Consider the following 22,618-nt stretch of genomic DNA (forward strand, 5'->3'; position numbering starts at 1 on the left):
CGACCGTAAGTAGTTTTGACCAAATATTTTCCAATTGAAACAACTAATATTGAGCAACGTTTACACGAAACTGTTGTCTCTGATAGCATTCATCAGGGTAATGAGCCTTCAGGCACGTATATATTTTCCTAGTGTGCATCTGAGACGAATCAGGTATGGCTCAATATTATTGGTGTCGTACGTAGGCGGCGGAATTTGAGATTTGAGCGGGATTTCGTAAGTTTTGTTGTGATTTTTGCATAGCGACAAATAAGATTTTTTAAGTTTATTTCTGGATGTACTAGAGGGTGTTGCAATCAGTAATTTTAATCAGTAATTGTAGTTTAAAAACTACAATATTATACAAAGTAACACACAGAATCGGAATTGGAAGTGATTAATGGGTCTCATCAGATCTTGTCCGCTTTTTCCGGGAAAACTGTTTCCGGTTGTTTGTAGTTTTGTTTCACTGACTTCACAAGTTGGTCGAATATATTTTGTAGAATGAAAATGGATTAGATATTTTGTGAAATATTTTGGATTTTTATTATATCTATGTTGTAATTAGCAACATCATGCCGATTAGAATTTGTTCATTACTTGTCATACTTTATCTTCTGTATTCAGAACTTCCACCTTCGGTCGAGTTTACGAGCAATCCTGCAATCACTGTTGATGAGGGAGATGGGACGTTGACGTTAACGCTTGCGAACTCGGGCCCTGTAGCTGGTACTGTAGGTAAGCTGAATTCAAAACATGGACAATTTCCAGTCCTTTATATCGTTCCAGAGGCACTGATAATTTATGTTGCTGATATTTTTCATTAAGTACGTATATATTTTTTGCTTTGTTAAAGTAAAGCCTGATTGATTGACACATACTACCTGCATGAAGGGATGTTTTGAAAATACATGAAAATCTAGCATAAAACAAAACAATCTTCTACTATGAGTCTCTCAAACATTTCGCAAAAAGCAAAAAAGAAAAGGTTTTTGTTTAGGTTAAGGGATCTACAGCCAAGAACACTTTTTCTAAGAGTGTAGGATTGCGTTCAAATACTATTACATATATGTGCGGGTTGAGAGACCCCGGTGAGAGACAAGCCTTCTTTTGTTGGCTTAATGGCCTAAAAGTAACCATTTTGCCAGGTCAAGCAAAGTATAATGAATTTATGATAGAATAGTACAGATTACAGAAACGTTTTAGTTTGAAAATGTTCACAAAATTATTTCCGTATTTATATTCAACGCAGAATTGGTCATAACTGGTACAGCGACTAATGACACAGACTTCACCCTTGATTCCCCATTAACGATAACTGTGGCACCAGATGGTGGTACGGCTAATGTAGTACTTACCGTCATTGACGATGTACAATTTGAAGGAACGGAGCAATTGACAGTTGAAATTACCGCTCTTAATAACTTTGGTATAGGAGCTGCTAATATAGTAACTGTAACAATCACCGACAACGAGCGTAAGTACTTGAATAGAATAGAACTTGCTTAGTGTTCCGGCATTACTAGACCTATACCATGTCTGAGTCCTGGGATCAAAACGATTAAAGGATTAAAATCCCTGTATATTCTGTCAAGTTTGAATTCTGGGAGGGATCAAACCGATTGAGGGATTGAACATTTTTCTATTCTGTCAAGTCTGAGTCATGAGATGAAAAGGATTGAGAGATTGAAAACTCGTCTATTCTATCACGTCTGAGTCATGTGATCAAACCGATTAAGGGATTGAAAACTCGTCTTTTCTATCAAGTCTGGGTCCTGGGATCAAACCGATTAAGGGATTGAAAACTCGGCTTTTCTATCAAGTCTGGGTCCTGGGATCAAACCGATTAAGGGATTGAAAACTCGTCTATTCTATGAAGTTTGGGTCCTGGGATCAAACTGATTAAGAGCTTGAAAACTCGTCTATTCTATGAAGTTTGGGTCCTGGGATCAAACCGAGTAACGGATTGAAAACTCGACTTTTCTATCAAGTCTGGGTCCTGGGATCAAAGCGATTAAGAGATTGAAAACTCGTCTATACTATCAAGTCTGGGTCCTGGGATCAAAACGATCGAGGGATTGAAAACTCTTCTGCTTTGTAGTTTTAATCTTATGGATAATTGGAATAATCTTATTACCTAGGATTTATCAGACCAGTTTATTCATTCACCAGCTTCAATTTGAACGAGTAGTAAGTAAAACAAGAAAGCAAGCATTAGACACTCTCGTCTCTTTGAACCTAAATATTGTATACAAACTTCTGTTGTAACTTTTCAAAACTGTCAAAAAACATGAAATGCATAATGAAAACGTTTCATAAGTAAATTGATGAGTTTTGATGATACAGTAGTTCGTTGTTACGGTTTTATTACAAACTTGCAGCTCAAATTCAGGTTACAACAAGTCCTATTACCATCACGGAAGGAGTAGATGGTACAGTTACTGTGACACTTGAAAACACTGGCGCAGCAAGTGGCACTGTAGGTAAGTTAGAATAACTATAGAGGCCTACTTTTTATATTTATAGATAGACACTTATGGGTAGGCTATGCGTGTACGTAAAAGAGGATTCTTCCGCAATACTTACTGCCGCATATTAACTCCCTTGACATAACACAAGTTAAAAATGCCTTGCGTTAAAATCGAACCAGCAAATAAAGGCTCCGACCTATTATTCATAACCTGAGCCCATACCTTAAAACCTGATCTAACTCTAAAACTGCGCCCTTAATTATGTTACAATTGTCTGTGGACCAAATGACAACGCGCCAATGTTTCATCGACATTTATATTGAATTTATTATAGATTTGGTGATAACTGGATCAGCAACTGACGTTACCGATTATGAACTTACAACTCCGTCATCTGTTACGGTACCAAATGGGGAGAGTGTAGATGTGATATTCTCTATAGCCGACGACGCAATCTTTGAATCTACAGAGCAGTTTACCGTTCAAATTACATCAATCAACAATTACGGCATAGGGCCAACTGATTCTGTCGTTATTACAATATTGGACGACGAACGTGAGTAGTTTTCACCCATTATTTGCCAATTCTAACAACTGATATTGAACAACAAACTCGAAAATTGTAAACATAACACTGAACTTATTTGGAATACCCTAAATGATATTCTCGGTCGCAAAAAAAAACACCCTCTACCGTCATTTTTCTACGATGATAACGCTCACCATGCGCAAATTATAGATCAAAACATAATAGCTAATAAATTAAATTCTTATTTTGCAAATGTAGGTCCTAACCTAGCCCACAAAATCCAAACTGATGCTAATTTTCATACTTTTCTGCGCAATATTAATTCCCCAAATAACTCTCTGTTTTTTACTCCAACTGACCCCGAGGAAATGTTAGATATCTGCCGTTCATTCAAATCAAGTAGAAGTAGTGGCTTTGATGAAATACAACCCGATATTGTTAAATCCGTCCGCACAATCATAGCTTCTCCTCTTGCTCATATAATTAATTTATCATTAACCACCGGCATTGTCCCAAATCAGTTAAAAATGGCCAAAGTCATTCCTATTTTCAAGAACGATGACCGGCACAAATTTTGTAATTATAGGCCAATATCCGTCCTCCCTGTTTTTTCGAAAATTCTTGAGCGAGTTGTGCACAATAGATTATATGGTTTTATTTCAAGTCTCAATATTTTGCATCAATCTCAATTTGGTTTTCGCCCAAATCATTCTTCTTTTATGGCTATTATGGATGCATACAACAAAATTGTCACTGACTTAGATAACAATCAGCATAGTGTTGGGATCTTCCTGGATCTCTCGAAGGCATTTGACACGCTAAACCATGACATTCTTTTATCTAAACTAACTCACTACGGTGTACGTGGCGTTGCCTTCGAGTGGTTCAGGAACTACCTCATGAATAGGCCACAGTATGTTTCGTTTAATAACGTTAAATCAACATTAATTCATTCAACTTGCGGCGTTCCTCAAGGCTCAATTTTAGGTCCTTTACTTTTCATCTTTTATTTGAATGATATTGTTTACTCCTCAAAGTTTTTCAAATTTATAATTTTCGCAGATGACACTAATCTCTTGGCTTCCCATAAAGACTTCACCTATCTTACCAACACAATAAATCAAGAATTATGTAACATTTCCAACTGGCTTAAAGCAAATAAATTATCACTCAATATAAATAAAACCAAGTACATTATTTTTAAAAACAGATTTAGCAATCGAATGTATCACAATTCAGCCATCGTATGTTGACAATGTATCAATTTCAAAGGTTTCTTCTATTAAATTCCTTGGTATCACACTGGATGAGTCCTTTACTTGGAACCACCACACAACATAACTAATATTGTGTCCAAATATTCTGGTATTTTATTTCGGCTTAAACATGTCTTACCTTTAAAAACATTGTTTGCATTATATATAAGTTTGGTCTTGCCACACATTAACTATTGTAATATTATTTGGGCTGATCAAAATAACTGTAACTTAAACAAAATTCACATTAAGCAAAAGCGAATAATTCGATTGTGTTCGAATTCTCACTTTCTTGCCCACACTCCGCCCCTTTTGCTTCATTCAATAGTCTCACAGTGTATGATATCCACAAATTGCAGAAAGCAATTTTCATGTATAAATTTTATAATGATCTTCTACCAGATATTTTTGCAAATTATTTTATTAAAGCTAGTACGATCCATACGCATAATACTAGATCATCTGATATGTATAGAGCACATCATTTTAAAAATGATTTAGCCCGTAACACTGTTAGACGACAAGGTCATATACTATGGAATAATGTTAGTTTAAATACCAAAAATTCACTTACTCTGATAAGTTTCAAAAATAAGTACAAATGTGAGTTATTATCTCGTTATGAATAATTTTGTTAGTTTGTATAATCATGTAATTGCATAATTATTATTAATATGTATTATAATAAGTAATCTTAAACCATTGCCAACATTGTCTGTCTCACGTGTCCTGCCCGGTCTTTGTCTGCACATAATTATGTCTTGATACGTCTTTTGATTGTGTTTCGTCCTAAATGTTAAAACTTATTGTAAAGGGTGGCCAAAATTGTTCGAGCCCTGCTCTGTTTGGTCTCCTACCATATGATTTTGCTATACTTATGTAAAAGTTATTTAATGGTGAAATAAAACTAAACTAAACTAAACTAAACGTTTAACACGATATTATCGGTGACGTTCGTAGCGGCGGAAGCGGGAGGGGGGATTTTCCATGGGAGGACGCCCCCCCCCACAAAAAAAATATTGCCCTGTGCATCTTTTTTAGCACGAAAACACCGTGTTTTGGACCAAAATATGGCAAAATTGTAACATTTTGTGGGCTTTGGGGGACGTCCACCCTTGAAGTCCTAAATCGTAAAAAAGGACCAGAAAAACCGAAACAAAATATGTCTATGTGCCAATGTAAGTTCGTGACCTGTGTCACTCCTTATGGGCTATTGTTCACTCTAGCATTTTAAATAAAAATAAAAAATACATGAAAACTCCTCAATAATTACTCTTATGGATAACGTTAGATCCGTTTGATCATTCGCCATGTTCAATTCGTACTCGATCGCGAGTAACGAGTAGTAATTAGAACAAGAAAGGAAATATTACAAACTCCCTCACCATATCCGTCACACTTCAACCTTCCGGTTTCATCTAAAAACTTATTTTCCTTTGTAAGAGCGCTATATAAGTACCTGTATAGTATAGTATAGTATATAGTATAGTATAGTATAGTATAGTATAGTATAGTATAGTATAGATTCAGATTCTAAAAGCAACATTTTTGAAAAATGTGATTATTTTTAAAATAAATATATTAATTTTTCAAATCAAAGAAATGTATGTCAAGTTATGCAAAGAAATGTTTTGTAATTTTATGGGTTTTTTTTAACCCTTTAGTATAGTATAGTATAGTATAGTATAGTATAGTATAGTATAGTATACACACTCACGTCTCCTTCAACTTAAATGTTGTATGCACACGCTGATTGTATCTTTTCAAAATAATTAGTCTTGAGTTTTGATGATACAGTGCAGTAGTTGTTTTCCGCATTATTTTCAACTTGCAGCTCAAATTCAGGTTACAACCGGTCCTACTACCGTCACTGAAGGGGCAGATGGTACAGTTGCTGTGACACTTGAAAACACTGGCGCAGCAAGTGGCACTGTAGGTAAGTTAATTATATACTTTTTATATACAGACACGGATAGGCTATGCGTGTAAGTAAGAGAGGATTCGTCATTCGGAGAATCACTATAGCATGATCAGCCCTGGTTTGTTCCATAATACCTAATGCCGCATATGGGCTCCCTTGACATAACTGAATTTTAGGCACAAGCTTAAAGTGAGATATGTACAATTCCCTGCAGCAAAATAAGGTCACTGATCTATTATTCATGTTGGGATTTTATAGAGCTCCCTATCGAAACACCTGAAATTTTTTTGATCCCCCCTTAAAAAGGGTGGATTTTTTTGATCCCCCCCTCCTTCATTTCCTAAAAAAGAAACCAAAAATATACATCATTAACAGTGGCATAGATTTTGACATTGGGGTTGGAGAAAATTTCGTTAATCCAGCACCTTTTGCCGACAAAATAAGTGTATGGTACAAAATTTGCCATATTGAAGCTAAACTGGTGAAATATAGTACAAAACTGGAATTAGTTTGCGCGAAGCGCACAAAAATTGGCACTTTTTATTTTCAAATGACCAAATATGGGGTCAATTTTGGTTAGAAACCCATATACAGGCGTCAAAATTGGGGGATGATTGTATGGACCATTCCCTATCAAAATATTGGGGGATCCCACCAGGATCTACCCCTATGGTCATTAACTCATTAGCTAAAAATTACCGTTTGGAGTTATTACTCATTGGAGACATAGTGTTACACCCAAATTGTAAAGTGCGCACATTTTGTTGATTTGTAGCTTGAGATTACTAAATTGAATACTTAACATTTTGAAATGTACATGCCGTCTCGTACATTTTACCCTCAAATTTTTTTGACCCCCCCCCCATATTTTCCAACCCCCAACCCCCATCAAAGTATTGATGAACACTCCCTTAGAAAATTATGTTACAAATGTCTGTGGACCAAGTAAAAAAATGAAGTAACAATGTTTCATCGACATTTATATTGTATTTATTATAGATTTAATGATAACTGGATCAGCAACTACCGTTAATGACTATGTACTTACTACTCCATCATCTGTCACGGTACCAAATGGGGAGAGTGTAGATGTGATATTATCTGTAGTCGACGACGCAATTGTTGAATCTACAGAAGAACTTACCATTCAAATTACAGCAACCAATAACAATTACGGCATAGGGCTAACCGATTCCGTCGTTATTACAATATTTGACGACGACCGTGAGTATAGTTTTGACCAAATATTTTCCAATTGAAACAACTAATATTGAGCAACGTTTACACGAAACTGTTGTCTCTGATAGCATTCATCAGGGTAATGAGCCTTCAGGCACGTATATATTTTCCTAGTGTGCATCTGAGACGAATGTAATTCGTCTCAGGTATGGCTCAATATTATTGGTGGCGTACATAGGCGGCGGAATTTGAGATTTGAACGGGATTTCTGGATGTACTAGAGGGTGTTGCAATCAGTAATTTTAATCAGTAATTGTAGTTTTAAAACTACAATATTATACAAAGTAACACACAGAATCGGAATTTGAAGTGATTAATGGGTCTCATCAGATCTTGTCCACTTTTTCCAGGAAACTGTTTCTTTGATTGTAGTTTTGTTTCACTGACTTCACAAGTTGGTCGAACATATTTTGTTTATCAATCATCAGAATGAAAATGGATTAGATATTTTGTGAAATATTTTGGATTTTTATTATATCTATGTTGTAATCAACAACATCATGCCGATTAGAATTTGTTCATTTGTTGTCATACTTTATCTTCTGTATTCAGAACTTCCACCTTCGGTCGAGTTTACGAGCAATCCTGCAATCACTGTTAATGAGGGAGATGGGGCGTTGACGTTAACGCTTGCGAACTCGGGCCCTGTAGCTGGTACTGTAGGTAAGCTGAATTCAAAACATGGACAATTTCCAGTCCTTTATATCGTTCCAGAGGCACTGATAATTTATGTTGCTGATATTTTTCATTAAGTACGTATATATTATTTGCTTTGTTAAAGTAAAGCCTGATTGATTGACACATACTACCATCCAGTACTAGCCACAATTCTCTCGTGGTTTTACGCTACGCATTGCTGCATGAACCGATGTTTTGAAAATACATGAAAATTTAGCATAAAACAAAACAATCTTCTACTATGAGTCTCTCAAACATTTCGCAAAAAGCAAAAAAGAAAAGGTTTTTGTTTAGGTTTAAGGGATCTACAGCGAAGAACACCTTTTCTAAGAGTGTAGGATTGCGTTCAAATACTATTAGTACATATATGTGCGGGTTGAGAGACCCCGGTGAGAGACAAGCCTTCTTTTGTTGGCTTAATGGCCTAAAAGTAACCATTTTGCCAGGTCAAGCAAAGTATAATGAATTTATGATAGAATAGTACAGATTACAGAAACGTTTTAGTTTGAAAATGTTCACAAAATTATTTGCGTATTTATATTCAACGCAGAATTGGTCATAACTGGTACAGCGACTAATGACACAGACTTCACCCTTGATTCCCCATTAACGATAACTGTGGCACCAGATGGTGGTACGGCTAATGTAGTACTTACCGTCATTGACGATGTACAATTTGAAGGAACGGAGCAATTGACAGTTGAAATTACTGCTCTAAATAGCTTTGGTATAGGAGCTGTTAATATGGTAACTGTAACAATCACCGACAACGAGCGTAAGTATTTGAATAGAATAGAACTTGCTTAGTGTTCGGGCATTTCATTTTTACTAGGCCAATACCATGTTTGAGTCACGGGATCAAAACGATTAAAGGATTGAAATCCCTATATTTTCTATCAAGTTTGAATTTTGGGATCAAACCGATTGAGGGATTAAAAATTTGTCTATTCTGTCAAGTTTGGGTCCTGGGATCAAAAGGATTCAGAGATTGAAAAAGTCGTCTTTTCTATCAAGTTTGAATTCTGGGATCAAACCGATTAAGGGATTGAAAACTCGTCTATTGTATCAAGTCTGGGTTCTGGGATAAAAACGATTGAGAGATTGTAATCTCGTCTATTGTATCAAGTCTGGGTTCTGGGATAAAAACGATTGAGAGATTGTAATCTCGTCTATTCTATCAAGTCTGGGTTCTAGGATAAAAACGATTGAGAGATTGTAATCTCGTCTATTCTATCAAGTCTGGGTTCTGGGATAAAAACGATTGAGAGATTGTAATCTCGTCTATTCTATCAAGTCTGGGTTCTGGGATAAAAACGATTGAGAGATTGTAATCTCGTCTATTCTATCAAGTCTGGGTTCTAGGATAAAAACTATTGAGAGATTGTAATCTCGTCTATTCTATCAAGTCTGGGTTCTAGGATAAAAACGATTGAGATATTGTAATCTCGTCTATTCTATCAAGTCTGGGTTCTGGGATAAAAACGATTGAGAGATTGTAATCTCGTCTATTCTATCAAGTCTGGGTTCTGGGATAAAAACGATTGAGAGATTGTAATCTCGTCTATTCTATCAAGTCTGGGTCCTGGGATCAAAACGATCGAGGGATTGAAAATTCTTCTGCTATGTTGTTTTATTTTAATCTTATGGATAATTAGAATAATCTTATTACCTAGGATTTATCAGACCAGTTTGATCATTCACCAGCTTCAATTTGAACGAGTAGTAAGTAAAACAAGAAAGCAAACATCAGACACTCTCGTCTTTTTGAACCTAAATATTGTATACAAACTTGTGTTGTATCTTTTCAAAACTTGCAAAAAACATGAAATGCATAATGAAAACGTTTCATAAGTAAATTGATGAGTTTTGATGATACAGTAGTTCGTTGTTTACGGTTTTATTACAAACTTGCAGCTCAAATTCAGGTTACAACAAGTCCTATTACCGTCACTGAAGGAGTAGATGGTACAGTTACTGTGACACTTGAAAATACTGGCGCAGCAAGTGGCACTGTAGGTAAGTTAGAATAACTATATAGGCTTACTTTTTATATTTATAGATAGACACTTATGGGTAGGATATGCGTGTACGTAAAAGAGGATTCTTCCGCAATACTTACTGCCGCATATTAACTCCCTTGACATAACACAAGTTAAAAATGCCTTACGTTAAAATCCCACCAGCAAATAAGGGCTCCGACCTATTATTCAGGTTTAGAGGAGGGGGCTCTCTATCTTTACGTGAAATATACCCTAAGGAAAAGAAGCCCATGTGCGCCAGTAGAAAAATATGTATGGTATTATCGACGAAACAAAGTGTTATATATATATATAGCTTGTAATCGTTCGAACTGATCTTTTTTAAAAGCTAATAATGCAAGAATTATTAATAGAAGAAAACATCTTGTATGTTAACAATTCGGCTATCAAGAGTCAAATATGCTGAAGACTTATTAACGAAATTACCAGGCTTTATTTCACAGCGGTTTTGGTAGCATTTTCAGATGCTCAAATTTAGGAAATCGTCCTCTTTAATTTGGTCGGTGTTCTATTTTGTCATCTCTCTATAACAAAACATAACATGAGCCCATACCTTAAAACCTGATCTAACTATAAAACTGCAACCTTAATTATAATGTTACAATTGTCTGTGGACCAAATGACAACGCGCCAATGTTTCATAGACATTTATATTGAATTTATTATAGATTTGGTGATAACTGGATCAGCAACTGACGTTAGTGACTATGAACTAACAACACCATCTTCTATTCCGGTTCAAAATGGGGAGAATGTAGATGTGATATTCTCTATAGCCGACGACGCAATCTTTGAATCTACAGAGCAGTTTACCGTTCAAATTACAGCAATCAACAATTACGGCATAGGGCCAACTGATTCTGTCGTTATTACAATATTGGACGACGAACGTGAGTAGTTTTCACCCATTATTTGCCAATTCTAACAACTGATATTGAACAACGTTTAACACGATATTATCGGTGACGTTCGTAGCGGCGGAAGCGGGAGGGGGGTTTTCCATAGGAGGACGCTCCCCCTCCAAAACAATTGCCCTGTGCATCCTTTTTAGCACAAAATATGGCAAAATTGTAACATTTTGTGGGCTTTGGGGGACGTCCACCCTTGAAGTCCTAAATCGGAAAAAGGACCAGAAAAACCGAAACAAAATATGTCTATGTTCCAATGTAAGTTCGTGACCTGTGTCACTCCTCATGGGCTATTGTTCACTCTAGCATTTTAAATAAAAATAAAAAATGCATGAAAACTCCTCAATAGTTACTCTTATGGATAACGTTAGATCCGTTTGATCATTCGCCATGTTCAATTCGTACGATCGCGAGTAACAAGAAGTAATTAGAACAAGAAAGGAAATATTACAAACTCCCTCACATATCCGTCACACTTTTTCATCTAAAAACTTATTTTCCTTTGTAAGAGCGCTATATAAGTACCTGTATAGTATAGTATAGTATAGTATAGTATAGTATAGTGTAGTATAGTATAGTATATCAATGTTTTGATTGATTTAATGGTGTTTTTGTTTTCTTTATTTTTTATGTATACGATATCCCAGTCACCCATGCAATCATCTTTCAGAACAAAAACAATGTTTTGCACTACATGATGGTTACATGGGTGACTAAGGGATCAGAGACAGAAAGGTGATGGACAACAAAACGATTAAATCAATCATAACATTGATATCGAGAATGTTTTTGTACATTATATGTATAGGATGTTGAAAAGTGCAACTTTTTCTAAAAGCATCATTTTTGAAAAATGCGATTTTTTTTTAAAATAAATATATATATTAATTTTTCAAATCAAAGAAATGTATGTCAAGTTATGTTTTGTATTTTATATTTATATTTTTTTTTTAACCCTATAGTATAGTACAGTATAGTATAGTATAGTATAGTGTAGTATAGTATAGTATAGTATAGTGTAGTATAGTATAGTATAGTATAGTATAGTATAGTATGGTATAGTAGTATACAAATATTGACTGCTATGAGGGGCATGGTTAAAATTATAGGCCCAAGGTGATCTCAAAACCATGACTATGCCCCGAGGCGTAGCCGAGGGGCATAGTCATGGTTTTGAGATCACCGAGGGCCTATAATTTTAACCATGTCCCGAATAAAAAGCAGTCAATATTTGTTTTATATACCAAATCTTAAGATTCTTGTCATCTGTTTGGTTAAAAGCATCGATTTTGGGAAGAGAAATTAATAGTTTCAATGCGAACGGCACACAGATTACAATCTGCGCTTTCTGCGTAATTATTATAGCGCGTGAAAACATTAACGCGTGCGTAATATCATTTACGCTGGGAAAAACGCGCAGTTTGATCGTGACGCACGTGACCGGTCCATAGTTCATTTCCATGGACCGGTCCATAGTTCATTTTGCGGGCATAGTTAATTCAATGACTGCACTTTCAACCAATCAGATGACAGGAATCTATATATGAGGTATATAATATGGTATAGTATAGTGTAGTATAGTGTAGTATAGTATAGTATAGTATAGTTATACACACTCTCGTCTCCTTCAACTTGTATTGTATGCACACACTGATTGTATCTTTTCAAAATAATTAGTCTTGAGTTTTGATGATACAGTGCAGTAGTTGTTTTCCGCATTATTTTCAACTTGCAGCTCAAATTCAGGTTACAACCGGTCCTACTACCGTCACTGAAGGAGCAGATGGTACCATTACTGTGACACTTGAAAACACTGGCGCAGCAAGTGGTACTGTAGGTAAGTTAGAATAACTATATATATCAGACACTTATATAAGGGGCAGGTTATACTTGTACGTAAAAGAGGATCTGTCATTCGGAGAATCACTATTAGCATGATTAGCTGGTTTGTTCCACAATACCTAATGCCGCATATGGGCTCCCTTGAAGTAACTGAATTTTAGGCACAAGCTTAAAGTGCGTTATGTGCAATTTCCTGCAGCAAAATAGGGTCACCGATCTATTATTCATGTTGGGATTTTAGAGCTCCCTATCGAAACACCTGATCCGACCCTAAAATTCAAATTTATGTTAGAAAATTAAAATGATGTTACAATGTCTGTGGACCGAGTGAAAAAATGAAGTAACAATGTTTCATCGACATTAATTGTATTTATTATAGATTTGGTGATAACTGGATCAGCAACTGACGTTACCGACTATGTACTTACAACTCCGTCATCTGTTACGGTACCAAATGGGGCGAGTGTAAATGTGATATTATCTATAGTCGACGACGCAATTGTTGAATCTACAGAACAACTTACAGTTCAAATTACAGCAACTAATAACAATTACGGCATAGGGCCAACTGATTCCGTCGTTATTACAATATTGGACGACGAACGTGAGTAGTTTTGACCAATTATTTGCCAATTGGAACAACTAATATTGAGCAACGTTAACACGAAACTGTTGTCTCTGATAGCATTCATCAGGGTAATGAGCCTTTTTCTCGGTGTTCATCATTGTGGCTAAGTATTATTGTTGGCAGCTAGCAGAAACGGGGCTATGGACACGCCCCCCTATTTTTTTCCAGGAGGGACGTCCCCAGTTGGCTACTATGAGCCACGGTCACGTCAGGCATAGTGTGGTACCAGACTACTAGGTACCAAGTCTCTTTCCAGATGAGAATGTAAGGAAATTCCCGTTAGGGAGCACCATATCAGGAATGTTCAAGATCCTTCGGATAGTTCTTTGAAGAACCTTTTATAATTCCCCTAACGAACAGCCGTAGAACCCTTTTAGAACCTTCATTCTAAGCGTGTACAGAGATTCCTTAAAGAGGAAACAGGCAATCAATCGCTGTTGTCAGGGTTTGAAAGGAAAGTTCATAAGTATCATAAATATTTTGGGTAATTAACTTTATAGCTTTATCGGGTACTCTAACATAGGAAAGCACTTGTATCCAGTGGCATAAGGATGGATCCTTCCTGTGAGCAGTCAACCCCACTCTCCTGTAGGACGCTGTCTGCCCTGATAGTTAAGATTTTCAGGCCTGTTTTGTACTTTTTAGCCCATTTTTGATCATGTTTGCTCCTTGAAACTTGCCTTTCTCCCTCCATCTGAAAGAGTCATGGCTACGAAGACCTGAACTAATCTTTTGCCTATTTTAAAAATATTTCCCCCTATTTTGCTCTTCTTCCCAGTTTTTTGTGTCGGGGTGGCTCGTATCACGGATGTCGTCAAAGTAAAGTGTTGCTTGAGAGTACCGTTTTTAAATGTTATTAGCTATTTCTATTTTGTATTCAATTATACATGTACCTAAATTTCCACCTTCTCGAACTACCATTCTACCTAAGTTTCATTCCACCTTTTTCACTTATCCAGCTTTAGTCCAGTATACCACTGCAGCAGTTGTTGTGTCTGAAGACGCTGGGACGCTTACGCTGACACTTGAAAACACGGGTGGTGGTACCGAGACAGTAGGTCAGTATCAATTTTGTTAATTAGCTGATCAGTAAGGGATGTCATTTTGTGATACAACGTTTGTTTCAATCCCGATTAAATTATTTATTAACGAACGTAACCATATACACAACTAAGAATGATTAAATAGCCAACTTATTGTCAGTTGGTGTATAGACCCTCCCTCGGGTCCATGGGGAACGACTGGTAATGTAGATTACATAACATTAAATAAACCCAAAACATGGACCCTCACAATATGTAGACAATTTTCCTTCCACTTCCCAGCGTTTTGTGGGAATTCACTTTTACCGATCCTGGGTCAGACGAGTTTTCTATATATCACGTCCGTGGTTTCACTGTCTTGTCGTTTGTGTAAGCGGCTACTTAGCCTGACCAATCAATGTAGATCTCAGCAAGCAAGGCGATATTTGAAGTCGTTTTCATTGATAGTCTATTGATCATAACCAATGCGCGCGCAAAATGACAATAGAACTGGTTCGTGCTTGTTTTGTGCCTACCATATTTGAATTGACAATGAGGGCGGAGCTACCATAATTGACGCAACAGTCACGTTACATAGCTTGATAATTATTTGGAAGGATTTTATATTCAAAATGTAACAGTCTCGGATTAGGAGAGTTATTATGAAAAATAAACTAGTTAAGCTAGATTAATTGAGTTTTCGTCAACACACAGTGCTCCAGGAGCGCTATAACTTTGTTGCTGGCAGTGAGGGCTTAGTGGTGTCACGGTATTAATCTGTGGAGTGAAGGGGAAGGTGGTTTTAGCTCTAAGTATTTACCCAGAGATGGAACCGAGACTGTGGGACAGTCTAGTCGGTGTATTGATATGATTGTGAGAATATTAGTTTAATATTATTAGTAACCTACGGATGGTACCTCCTCAGGTGTTAATTGTACACATGCATTATCAGATGATATACACGGATCCATAAATGGATGAAGGAGGAAATATAACAAATGTCACTTTTGAAACTCTACCTTGTCATTCAAATGCATATAATTTAGTGGAATAAAGTCGCATCATGCCGATTGCATGGGGTCTTAAAGTATGCACAACAAAATTTGTCATCTACCGACTACTTTATCTTGCAATTAAGTTTTAGTGTCTTTAAGAAATTGCTTTTGTTTTAAGTATGCGAATACGTTTTGTGCGCAGTATATTAGAGAGATTGCGATTTCCAAACGTAGGTATCGGACTGACGTAGATCTGACGGATGCTATAGTCAAAATATCATGTGAGTTTTTTGTACATGTGAGGGGTGGCCCAATAATTTTGTGTATCCTCGGGGTGGAGAATTATTATGGGGGGAACAGATTTGTTAGCAGGTCAAAAGCATTCTTTGGCAGCGCCCCCTCCTAATATTTTCTTTCCCCGTGTGCCCTTTGCCCCCTCCCACTTTTGAGGCAACCCCCCCCCCCCCCAATTACGTAAATTTCCACCTTTTGCGGCAATTTAGATCGATAAATCGATATATGCATAGGCGTAGATCCGGGGCATATGATAGAGGGGGGGGGGATAAATCCCCAATAATTTGCCAGGGGATGGTCCATACAATCATCCCTCCAATGTTGACGCCTGATAATGGGTTTCTAACCAAATTAACCTCATAATTATTTGGCCATTTTAGCCCCAAAATTGCACATTTTCGCGCGCTTCACGTGCATTTATTCAACTTTTACACCATATTTTATCAGTTTAGTTTCAAAATGTACCATAAACTTATTCTGTCGCCAAAAGGTGGATTGACTATATTTCGAGAATTTTTACAACTCCACCCACCCCCCATGTCAAAAAGAAATCTGCGCCACTGGATATATGTATTGTGCGCAGCACGGTACACGTATTGTTGTATTTCATAATCGGATTAACTACCATAGCAATATATGAATACAATTTTTATATAATTATATAGATCGCTCTGCACTGCAGCAGGTTGCACTCATCTTCTGCCTTTCAATCATATAATAGATTGAGGCCCACCTCTGCCGAACTGAAATTCGCTGTTTTTTAAATTTCATATTATGGAAATGGGACTGGGCGAATTTATGTATGACGTATGGAAGATTGCATGCAAAACAAATCACCAGATGACTGACTATAGGACATAGCGCCACCACATGAGCGTTGGTTAAGTATATGGTCTCACTGCGATGCATAGCTACGTAAAACCGTACGTATTAACGTACGTAAAAACATACGGTCTACGTCTACGTTTGGAAAATCGCAATCTCTTATTAAAATACAATAGTTCAAAATTACTAGAAAGGCTTCATTTTTTGAAATATAAATATTAGTGTTTTTCAAGCCCCAAACGCGTGTCTCGAGTTTATTGCAGAATTACAAAGATACTCTCAAATCTTCCCAACTCATTTTGTGTGTGTGCCACGATCTTGCTTCCTCCACTTTGGAGGTGATATAATCTTGTTGGCAACGTTCTTGTATCCCTTTTTAGACATTACCCTCGTGGACTCTACCGCTCTCAATGTTGCTGACTACACCCTTGCTACAGTGTCTCCCGTTACAGTACCAGCAGCTGTTGATGGCGTTCCTGGAACTCAAAATGTTGTTATCAATATTATTGACGATGATGTTTTTGAGATGACAGAGGAGTTCTCTGCGACAATCAGTAATATGGGAAACGTTGGTATAGGAGCTGTTGCAACAGTTACAGTCACCATAACTGACGCTGGCGATGGTAGCGTAATATTTCTTTGCGTTTATATATATGACATGTTGATGTGATTATCATGATTATAAAGAATATTTTGGAAGACATTGCTCAATTGTCACTTGGTATAATATAAACCAACAAATCATGGGCAATGAATACGCATGCGTTCATAAAGGTAAAGGCGATGGTCAGAGTTAGCACGTGTTATAAATGATATAAACATTAGTAATGATTTAATCAAAATATTTTACACTTTATAGCACTTATTGAATTTACTGGTAACACTCTAACGGTGACGGAAGGGAGTGGTGCAATGGCTACGCTTACACTAACCAATACCGGTAGTGGAGATGGAAGCGTTAGTAAGTATACTAGAAAGTTACAGTATTAGGTCTATATTATGTCGTGAGGCAATCCCGGGGAGGCAATATGACTGTCCAGAGTGCACCAAACATACACAACGTCCACACTTTAGTACTAGCGACGTAGATACACCATTAAATGCATTAGTCTCAAATGTTTTATAAGAACGATTCTTCATAATTAAATCATTTCAATCAAAATGCTTCAACCTTGTATTTGATTTTCAGAGAAATATGTGATTGGCATACAAACATCTTTTTATACATTGAGATTTCAACGGATATTCAACGGCAGCTTGGCAGTATACAGTACGATAGGCGTTTGTCAAAAAAAAAAAGATCTGACGATTCCCAATTAACCCTATGCACATTCAATATTTTTTTAAGGTGTTCTTTTTTACTCTTGTATTGTGAAATAGATCCCGGGTGTGTTAGTTCCATTCTCGGATAGGATTATTGATCTGTCTGAATTTATATGCATATTGAGGGCACGGTGGCTCAGTGGTTACGGCCTTGGACTCATAATCTAAGAGCTTGCTTGACGTGCGTGGGTTCGAGTCCCCGTCCCGCCACCGTGTTGCGCCCTTGGGCAAGGCGCTTTGTCACGCTTGCCTCACCCCACCCAGGTGCAATGGGAAGCTGTTAGGGGTAGTCACAGTCGTTGTACTGATGAACCCTGCGCCATTTGTAGGCAGCAAACGTGGTACCGACATATTATAATAACGGCGGAATAAATGTAAAGCGCTTTGAGGCTGTTTACGGCATAAAGCGCTATATAAATATCTACATTTATTTTTATTTCTTTATTGGGGAGGGGTGTCAAAACCGTTTTTGTTAAAACTTTACATACAAAGACCAAACTGCTGGTTTCATACCGCCAAGCCACCCATAGTGGGTAGGAGAACATGAAAACTAATATGAGATACTGTATTAGGATCACATATTAAGTATCATGTGAGAGTATACTCTTGTACTCCAGAAGACAGGATCACATATTAAATGTGCGACACTGTGGAATATAAAAAGCAGGATATGGGTATGTTAAAAATTGAAATGAGGTATGGGGCTGGCTGGGGGTGGCTACGGGGCGTTATCTCAAGGACAATATTGTTCAAGGTTGCGCCGCAGGCTTACAAAGAGACAATATTGTTCAAGGTTGCGCTGCAGGCTTCCAAAGAAACAATAGCAATCAAGCTTAAACTTTAAATTAACACCCGATAGAGGGCAGGGCCTGAAGAATGAGGGAAATTATGGGGTAAATATTTAACGGAATAAACTGCATAATCATATTATTTAGATTTATTCCGTTAAAAATCTCTGGTGTCAAATATTTCATATGTGATCCTGTCTTCTGGAGTACAAGAGTATACTCTCACATGATACTTAATATGTGATCCTAATACAGTATCTCATATTAGTTTTCATGTTCTCCTACCCACTATGGGTGGCCAAGCCGCTTGTCGCTGTCTGCACTCTGGTTTAGTAAAATACACAGGTGTTTTGGAGTTGTGCGATCAACAAATCAGGGTAATGATACCCTATGGTCCTCATTTGTGTTACGTGTCCCCTCCCCGTGGACAAACAATGCCTTTAATTGTATTCCAAAATCAATTGTCCATTTCCTGTGCTCGATTATATTACAACATTATTAATACTTTGCAGCAATTCAAACTACTGATATATCAGCAACGGAAGATACCGATTACACGCCTCAAGTTGGTGTCGCAGTTACAGTTACGTTAGCCGGAAGTCCATTCAATATTAACATTCCAATTCTTGATAATAACGATGCTGAATGCTCTAAAACATTTCAAGTGAGCATTACTGGGGTGGCTGCTGGAACCGTTGACACTGTGATCGTCACTATTGAGGACGATGATTGTAAGTATGATCCGGGATTAAGTTTTATTTCCAATGCTTCATGTTTTGCTTTACCTGATACCTGCTCACCGATGTTATACGTTTGTAATTTTGCCAACTTCTCCGTCATGTCCTTTGACATAGAGTGTACAAGTTTGCAGTTGCTGTACTTAAACTGGCTCGCCATCATTTCAAATCATTTAGAATGTATACAATACATAAATGGTTTTATAAAGGCGATACATAGGAACACGGAAAAAAATTTAAGTAATAAAAATGGTAAATGAAATCATTTCACTAGTATAATCCATTGTAAACCGGGTGGATGGATGAAAGTGGGGAGCATCCACGCACCACGAGTGTGTGTCCCTTACAAAATAAAACTAAGACTAAAACTGTAGCTTAATTGTTTCAATACGTTTCTATTTATTACATTGTACATTCTGTTATATATTGATATTATCTATTGTCTGGTGAATGTGACATTGACGCAACGAAGACCTACCAGTTGGTAACGACGCTTTTTCAGCCTCTTCAGAGTTTACGTACGTGGGGATAGTGAGTGTGATTTTGGAAGATCATGACGCCAACAATCTTGATGAGGATTTAGATCCCGACGGATCCAATACGTTCGTACCACAAGCATGGGCACCAAACTTAGATCCGATGCCGTATATTATAGTACGTAACGTGTTTGATGAGGAATGAATAAAAATAAGCGATATTTTCGCATCTTAGTCCATGTTATTTATTAAAGCAAATTAATATTTACCCGAGAGACCGCAGTGGTGCAGGGGTTTTTTTTTTCAAGTAGAAACTTTGATTAAATTTGTCTTTACTGTTTAAAAGTGGTTGTTGCGATTGTATATCTGCCTCACATTAAGGCCTGGGCCTCATTGTCCAGAGGCGTAGCAAGAGCCTCGGGGCCCAAGGACAAGGAGCAGTGCGGAGCTCTTTTAACATCTCTTTTATCAACCCTTAATTCATGCACAGATATTCCAATATCTGTGATTCATGTGTCTTTTCTCGGTCCTCTGAACCCTCGGGGCCATGGACTTCATCCGCCCTATTCACCCGCTTGCTACGCCTATGCATCACCCAAAAATTGGTATTCTACATTTTGAGTTAAAGCAGGTTGTATTCTAGAAGCAATGATGTGTACTACTGCGGCCTTCCAGATTTTGCGTTTTGGCTGTTCTTGTTCCTGTGTGAAAAACAAATCAATATCTTTTTCTTGACAATTCAAACTTTTGGTGATTTTTTAGGGTCATTTAGCTGCTTCAAGAAAAAAAATGTAGACCAACAGACCCTACTTTTAAAGTCCGTCCGTCAGAACAGGGTGTTGTCTTAAAGATATGAACATACAGAAATACACCAGACCGCTCCAAAAAGTTTCAGCCACCATCATGACCATCTTTCTTTTCTACAGGTTGACTTTGGAGTCCTTTCAACCATTGAAGCTATAGATGTTCGAGGATCCGACGCTGCGCCAATAGTTATCTTTGGCGTCCCCGGTATTAGTTCTGGCTGCTGTTTTACAGAATCATTAGTAATTGAGTATGCTACTGGTGAGGAAGTAGTAAGTATCTTATACTGCCCGTCCACATCCTCACACACCCTACACAAAGTCACCGATTAAAACATTTAATTATTAAAGAGTGATGGAGAGTGATATTATAGCTACCCAATTTGCTGTTAGTATATCTGTTAATCCTTTTACCACGTTTCTCTTAAAAGGTCCAATAGATAACAAAACAGATTCCGTAAATATCACTCTTTATTCATTAAAACCGCATAATTATTGATCCATGTGTACATTTTGCAAAACAAAGAAGATACAGATAGCTGAAATTACACCACAAATTGATCTACCATTGTATTTCAATCACGCAAAATAAAAAGCTTCATTTGGCCATGTTTCTCTAAAAAGGTCTACTAGATAAACAGCAGATTACGTAATTCTATCACTCTTTAATCACCCAACTCGCCACACATCGCACGCAATAATGCCTTTTGTTTGTTACTGAACGTAATTGTAGCATTTCCGAAATCAGGGCCCTAGTTACAAAAATATGACACACCAACACGTACACAAAATAATCGTGCAAAAACACCTGGAAAAAACTCACCTGCAACATTGAACGCATCGTGTGTATGGTGTGTGGCAGGGGTATATGGATGTGTACACGTGTTATCTTGTGATGTATTCTTACGATGTGATTGGAAAATAAAACAAGCAATTATCGCAAAATTGTATTTTGGCAGATGTTAAACTTGAAAGGAGTAGATTGGGTTTTTTCGTTAATTTCTTTCGAAAATCTTTCCAGATCATGTTCCAACAAGTGCGCTCTATTGATCACTTTCAATGTGGTTTTACTTTTCAGAGTGTTAGCGCAAACACTGACGCCACGTCTATCGTATCCATTGTCTTTGATCCACCTCTGTCTACAACATACCTTAAACTTAACCTGCCTTCAGAATGTGGCGATGGCTCTAGACTGTGCGCTTTAAGGTTCAAGGTCAAAGGATGTGGACCTCGTAAGTCACTCGATGTCATGTTCACAGGTTTCGTTTGATGTTTCTACATCGGTAGCAATATTCCATGTCATTGATTATAGTTAGCTCAGTGGTGATTGATTTTCCATTGGTTCTGCTGACCTTGTAGATGATTACCAAGGTGGTAATTCTTGATAAAACTGAACACGAGATGACAATGGATGACACTGCATTTCTAGGCGGAGACGCCCTTTTTAGCGTTAGCTTTGGATATTTAAATATTTTCTTTATTTTCCACCCGACTCACTCAATAAAATAATTAAATGTCCAAAGCTAAGATTAAATAGGGCGCCTCCGCATAATGACAGTTGTCGATTAATGCTATCGTGAATATAAAATACACCCTGTTATTCTCCTTGAATAAAAATGTCCTCTTGACAAAACAGTATTCAATAAGTTCTTTGTGTCGCTTTTATTGCAGCTTTGATTCAGTTTACGACTGATACAGCAAGTGTGACTGAAGGCAGTGGAATGCTTACACTAACACTTCAAAACTTGGGCTTTGAGAGCGGGACAGTTAGTATGTATAAGACCAAAATTCAATTACATCATATGCTCAATTTGCGATTGCAAAAATGAGCTTCAATTGAAATGAATGTTAACTAGGGTTCAAAC

The 22,618-nt window shown here is 37.2% G+C and overlaps 1 protein-coding gene across 1 annotated transcript; it reads left to right on the forward strand.

Annotated features, from left to right (window-relative positions):
* The first annotated feature begins 1,647 nt into the window (after positions 1-1,647).
* Positions 1,648-22,582, forward strand: LOC140163938 (uncharacterized). The gene is made up of 19 exons (XM_072187244.1): positions 1,648-1,675; positions 2,361-2,462; positions 2,785-3,006; positions 6,070-6,171; positions 7,156-7,380; positions 7,948-8,058; positions 8,624-8,848; positions 9,988-10,089; positions 10,781-11,002; positions 12,756-12,857; positions 13,242-13,466; positions 14,450-14,548; positions 17,007-17,249; positions 17,486-17,587; positions 19,250-19,468; positions 19,947-20,128; positions 20,877-21,026; positions 21,832-21,985; positions 22,425-22,582. The coding sequence occupies exons 1-19, from the start codon at positions 1,648-1,650 to the stop codon at positions 22,580-22,582; spliced, it is 2,973 nt and encodes a 990-aa protein (XP_072043345.1).
* The last annotated feature ends 36 nt before the right edge of the window (positions 22,583-22,618 follow it).

Source organism: Amphiura filiformis, chromosome 1 (genome assembly GCF_039555335.1).
Source record: "Amphiura filiformis chromosome 1, Afil_fr2py, whole genome shotgun sequence".
Taxonomy (NCBI): Eukaryota; Metazoa; Echinodermata; class Ophiuroidea; order Amphilepidida; family Amphiuridae; genus Amphiura; species Amphiura filiformis.

What these genes read in the sequence shown, in the direction of transcription:
- LOC140163938 (XM_072187244.1), top strand. Translation starts at nt 1,648, where the DNA reads ATGAAAAGGATTGAGAGATTGAAAACTC. An exon ending in GATTGAGAGATTGAAAACTC is followed by an intron (nt 1,676 to 2,360) that starts GTCTATTCTATC and finishes ACAAACTTGCAG; the next exon opens with CTCAAATTCAGGTTACAACA. An exon ending in AACAATCACCGACAACGAGC is followed by an intron (nt 8,849 to 9,987) that starts GTAAGTATTTGA and finishes ACAAACTTGCAG; the next exon opens with CTCAAATTCAGGTTACAACA.